The sequence below is a fragment of the Eufriesea mexicana genome, unplaced genomic scaffold (assembly GCF_001483705.2).
Source record: "Eufriesea mexicana isolate 0111107269 unplaced genomic scaffold, ASM148370v2 scaffold385, whole genome shotgun sequence".
Classification (NCBI taxonomy): domain Eukaryota; kingdom Metazoa; phylum Arthropoda; class Insecta; order Hymenoptera; family Apidae; genus Eufriesea; species Eufriesea mexicana.
The window spans coordinates 472,611-478,697 of record NW_016908568.1 but is presented as its reverse complement, the minus strand read 5'-3'; the positions used below and the strand labels follow the sequence as shown (position 1 = coordinate 478,697).

Genomic DNA, 6,087 nt, shown 5'->3' with positions numbered 1-6,087 from the left:
AGGGAAATCTCGTTCTCCAAGCGTGACGAGTGTATCAATCGAAGAAAAAGTTGTAACCGACAAATTGAAATCACCTAGCATTGCTGAAGACATGGCACACGTAAAAGATGGTGGGGTAAAAGATATCGAGAAGTCTCGTACTCCCAGCATAACGAGTATATCGATGGAAACAAAGGTCGAACCCGATAAATTGAAGTCACCTAGCATTGCAGGGGACATGCCAGACGTGAAAGATGTTGAGGCAAAAGATATCGACAAGTCTCGGTCTCCCAGTGTGACAAGTGTATCAATGGAACCAAAAGTTGAGAGTGATAAATCGAAATCACCCAGCATCGCTGGTGATGTTGCAGATGTAAAAGAAGTTGAGAGAAAAGATATCGAGAAATCTCGTTCGCCCAGTGTTACGAGTGTTACAATGGAAGAAAAAGTGGTGACCGTCAAATCGAAGTCACCCAGCATTGCTGAGGACATGGTACACGTAAAGGATGATGAGGCAAAAGATATCGAGAGATCTCGTTCTCCCAGTGTGACGAGTGTAACTATCGAATCAAAAGTTGAGACCGTGAAATCGAAATCGCCCAGCATTGCTGAAGACATTGTAGACGTAAAAGACCTTGAGACAAAAGATATCGACAAGTCTCGTTCTCCCAGTGTAACAAGTCTATCCGCGGAACAGAAAATGGTGACCGACAAATCGAAATCACCCAGCATTGCTGAAGACATTGCACACGTAAAAGATGTTGAAGTGAAAGATATGGAGAAATCTCGTTCTCCCAGTGTAACCAGTGTTACAATGGATATGAAAGCTGAATCTGACAAATCAAAATCACCCAGCATTGCTGGTGACGTTGCCGATGTAAAGGATGTCGCGAAGTCTCGGTCTGAAAGTGTAACGAGTGTATCAATCGAACCAAAAGCTGAAACCGACAAGTCGAAATCACCCAGCATTGCTGGTGACGTTGCAGATGTAAAGGAAATTGAGACAAAAGGCATGGAGAAATCGCGATCACCAAGTGTGACGAGTGTATCGGTGGAACGAAAAGTTGAGAGCGATAAATCAAAATCACCCAGCATTGCTGGAGACATTTTGGATGAAAAAGAAGTTGAGATAAAAGCTATCGAGAAGTCTCGGTCTCCCAGCGCGACGAGTATACCGATAGTATCGAAAGTGGAATCCGAGAAGGCAATTTCACCGAGCATTGTTTGCGAAATACCCGACATAAAGGATATTGAGGAGCGGCAAGTGGAAACCGGCAAATCTAAATCGCCTAGCATTTCTAGGGAAGTTGTAGATATGAAGGATATTGAGACGAAAGATGTGGAAGGATCTAGAGCTCCTAGTGTAGCGAGTGTACCAGAAGAAACGAAAACTGAGTCCGATAAGTCAAAGTCACCAAGTATTGCTGGAGATGTTGCAGACACGAAGGATATCGAAGAAAAAGGTATGGAGAAATCTAGATCACCCAGCATCGCAAGTGTTGAACCGAGGGGTGAAACTGATAAGTCAAAGTCATCTAGCGTGGCAAGCGAGGTCGCAGACATGAAGGATGTCGATGCGAAAGATGCTGAGAAATCTCGATCTCCAAGCGTAACGAGTGTACCGACAGAAACGAAAGTCGATTCCGACAAGTCAAAATCACCGAGCATTTCTGGCGACGCGAGCGACGCGAAAGATACCGAAGGAAAGGATGCCGATATATCTAGATCCCCGAGCATGTCCATTGCTTCAGTGGAATCGAAGAGCGCACCTGAAAAGTCAAGGTCGCCGAGCATTCCTAGCGAGGCGGTGGATACGACGAGAGATGTCGGTGTAAAAGATGTCGATAGGATGTCTAGAACATCCAGCGTATCGAGTTCTCCAGATGAACCAAAAGATGCATCGAAAATGTCAAAGTCAGCAAAAGCGGAATCCGATAAATCGAAATCGGCCAGTATCGCTGAGGAAATGGCTACTATGGCAGATATGGAAGGAAAAGACGCGGCAAAAGCAACTTTGTCAAAAGATGCGCCGGATATGTCAAAAATACCGAGCGGCGTCCAACAGTCAAAGTCACCTGGTACCTATGTCGAGGTTGTCGAATCGTTGGCTCAAACTGACATGCCGATAGACTCGAAGGGATTAACGGATAAATCAGAATTGGTGGATGTTATTAGCGACGTGGTTGAAGAAAAAGTAAAGACGTCTACCGTGGAGGAGAGGTTGTTGCTCGAGAAGAAGGTAGGGGATGGAGTGGTAACGGACGGGCAGCAGAGTGCTCCACTCCATCAGAGTGATGGAATGGAGATAACGGCGGAGAAGATGGCGATTATCGAAAAGTATATCTTAGAAGAATACGTAAACAAGGGAAAGAAAATCACAAGACTCGTAATAGAAGAGATAATTAGGATTTACTCGGTCACGGAATTCGTAATAATGAACATCGTCGAAACGATTCTCACGACAAAGAGGATAAAAAGAGATTCGGTGTTAGAGATGACCGAGCGGCAAAAGGAAAAGTCGGAAGAAGACGCGAAACAACAGCGTCATAAAGATACAAAGGATAGGAGCGATGGTTCAATGAGCTCTAGTTTAAGCTCCGATCTGATCGCTTCCGACAAATCTACTCAGGATAGTCCTGTACGCTCCGAACCGCACATCGACGAAGAAGTTTCGATTTCGGAAGAGAAGAGGACCGAGATGGAAAAACTTTTAGAGGAGGATTATATCAAACAAGGGAAAAGGATCAATGAGAAAGTCTTGGAAGAAATTATCGTTAGAACGTGTTTACCTCGGTACATTATTTTCGAGATTATCGAAGAAATAATTTTGAAAAAGAAACTCGTTCGAGATTTCGTGATCGACGTAGAACTTTGTCAAGAGGACGAGCCAGAAGATAGTTACGAGAAAGATGGATATCGATATGAAAAACCTATGGAGCTTCGATATGATTCTACGGATGGGGAAAGGAGAGGAAGGTACGATTACAAGACGACGGCCGAATACCAGCCGTCGGGCGTGCGAGAAGGACAAATTATGGAAACGTCCTCGATTTCCGACTATCCGGTGAGTTACGAGAGCCAATTTCACAAAGCGTTCGTCGGTGGAGTGACGGAAATACGTACGACTCATATTACCACGTTGTCAGGAAAATCAACGCCAGATATTACTCGGGACGGAACACCTGACTCGGTTTCCGAGCCAACAGCTTCTACCGTGGAAAAGGTAGAAGATAAATCGGTTGCAGGTAAATTGCTCGATTATCGAGATTCACTGGACAAAGAAATCGCCATTGCCGCCGCTACCACTGCCGCCGTTACCACTATCGCAGTTACCACTGCGCCAGCTACGGCGCCAACTACCGTTTATCCGACCAGCCCGCAAACGGATACGTCCGTTATCGAAAGCACGAGATCGACCGAGGCAAAGTCAACGCGAATAGTTACCGTGTTGAAAGAAAGTAAAATCGGTGAATCGGTAGAAAAATCGGTAGAAAAATCTGTAGATGCGAGTAAACGTGCAACGCCGGACACGGAATATGACCAAGTGGACGTTACGTCGGACAGACGGATCACCGAGACTGTAGAGAGAGTAGCAGCAACGGAACAAGTGTCAACCGACGATGAAAGAGAAATCTCGGCAGACGGTAAAGTTATCGTGGTTAAGAAAATCGTGAAACGGGAAGTTTCCCATCTGGACGAACCTGAAACGATTCGGAAGGTTATAAAGCGCGAGATTATGGAAGAGGAGGAGCCGGAAATAATTCGGAAGGTTATAAAGCGCGAGATTGTGGAAGAAGACGACGACGAGCCGGAAATAATTCGAAAGGTTATAAAACGGGAAATTATCGAACAGGACGAACCGGTAGTGATCACGACCAAAGTGATCAAACGCGAAATCATTGTTCCGGAAGGCGAGCAAATGGACGAGGGTGAGGATTTGGAAAGGATAAGAGAAATGGCGAGCAAAGAAGTGGTGGCCGATTTCCCGATCGAGACGAAGATCGAAACGAAGGTGAGGACGGAAACGAGAAAGATCGTGATCACGGGAGGTGAATTATCCGACGTTGAGAAATTAACAGTCGGTGAGAAATCATCATCATCGGCGATAGAGGCGCTAACGGGTGATATAGAGGCGAAGAAAACAGTGACGACGAAAACGATTATCGAAAAAGATGGCGCAACAACGCCTGGAAAAACAGACGCGAAGGAGACTAGCGTGGCAATTGTAAAGGAGGTAGCAGTACCAACAGCCAAAACGATCGAAACGATCGAACCGATCGAACCGATCGAACCGATGGACGAGGATAGGATTAGAAGCGCGATACCGGAAGATTCTGCGGAACGGAAGGATAAAGATGGGAAAGAAGCAGAGGAAGAAAGAGGAGGGAAGAAGATAGCCGAACGACTAGGAGAAATGAAATATACGCAACTGGATAAACGGCCAGTCTCACCTCAGGTACGTGATATCGCTTCCGACATGGCTATTCAGTCGCACCTTTCCGGCCGATGTACACCCGATAGAAGATCCGAAGGCCGATCATTGACGGGAACGCCGGAAGGATTCCGATCGGGCGAGGTTATCAGAACGATCATCACCACCACTAAAACGGTATCCGACGACGGTGAAATTATAACGACGACCCGTGAAGTGACGGAAACGACCAACGAAAAGGGCGAAACGGTGATTTTAGCGGAGAAAGTGGACGTGAAAGTGGACGAATATCTACCGAGCAAAGATATGGGAGGAGAAGCTGTGTTCGATGCTAGTTCCCTTCGACGTGCGGCGCCGCAAGAAAAAGAATCGGATGCCGCAAAGGCGATGGCTATCCAACGGGAAGTTGGACGCGACGGTGCAAGCAAAATCGTTGATACTTCGATTTCGCCGTTGCAGCGAGAGCAAAGCGATTATTCGTGTAAACGATTCACCGTGGAGAAGGAGTACGCTGGCGATTACAAGGAGAAACCCGACGCAAAGAAGTACATCGACGAGGCTGATCTTGACTTTGAGAAAGCACTGACGATGGAACGAAAGGAAACAAAAGAAATGGACGGACAGGGGAAAACTATCTCATCGAGGTACACGAACGGTAGCGTTCGCGGAGAAACGTCCGAGACGAGCGACAGGCCGGAAGACCGAGAGCAGCGTACCGAGAGAGATCCCAGAACCGATACTAAGAAAGATCCGCTAGATGGTTGGGGAACTCCGTTGGGTCTTCCGTCCCCTGTACCGCCGAAAAAGTTTAACCTGAAAAATACCGCCACGCAACTAGGCAATTCGAACGTGGAGGAAACGAGCGTAATGGGTTCCGATAACGATACCAGACTCAACTTGGATCCCATCGAAGACTGGGTGCTCGGATTACCTTCGCCTGCTCCTATAACCAATGAAGTTTCCAACAAGGGTGCACCTGGCACACCGAAGAAGGAAAAGATGCAAGCGAGGAGGGTTTTATCCGAAAACCTGAAAAATAAAAAACGCTCGGAGAGTCCGGGTAAAAATGAAAAGAGGATAAAGGACTCGAAGAATAAAGTACAATCGGTGTACGTGGACTTGACCTATGTACCTCACCATGGAAACTCGTATTATACGTCGTTGGAATTTTTCAAAAGAGTTCGCGCGAGATATTACGTGTTCAGCGGTACCGAGCCCAGTCTGTCTACGACGCTATATTGGAAGCCAAGAAAACATGGGAAGACAAAGATCTCGGTAAGTCTCGTTTATCCTCCTTCTACCCTTTCTTCCTATCTGCGCGTATATTTCTGTATCATAGAGATGCTGCCATTTTTCTCATCGTTCAATATATCCGTCCAACGATACATCGTACTTTTATCCGGTTCAGTTATCACGCGTAATCTCTAGTAATAACAATTTATATAATGTTTCTTGTTGTTTAGAGGTAACTATGATACCAACTTACGACACCGACACATTGGGATATTGGGTAGCCGACAACGAAGAAGCTCTCGCTGCGAATCACATTGATCTTTCACCTTCGGCATCCCGATGTACGATTAATCTTCAGGACCACGAGACTAGTTGCAGTGCCTATAGACTTGAATTCTAGGGATTGGCAGCCTGCTCAGCCGTAATAGTTGAGTTTTGAGCGG

The 6,087-nt window shown here is 46.3% G+C and overlaps 1 protein-coding gene across 1 annotated transcript in view; it reads left to right on the top strand.

Moving 5' to 3' along the window:
* LOC108545266 (microtubule-associated protein futsch) overlaps positions 1 to 6,049 on the top strand; it is a 31,419-nt gene extending 25,370 nt beyond the window's left edge. The window contains 3 exon segments of the mRNA XM_017896795.1: positions 3 to 5,630; positions 5,633 to 5,686; positions 5,875 to 6,049. Of these exon segments, the coding sequence (XP_017752284.1) occupies positions 3 to 5,630; positions 5,633 to 5,686; positions 5,875 to 6,044 (5,852 nt within the window). The 3' untranslated portion in view covers positions 6,045 to 6,049.
* The last annotated feature ends 38 nt before the right edge of the window (positions 6,050 to 6,087 follow it).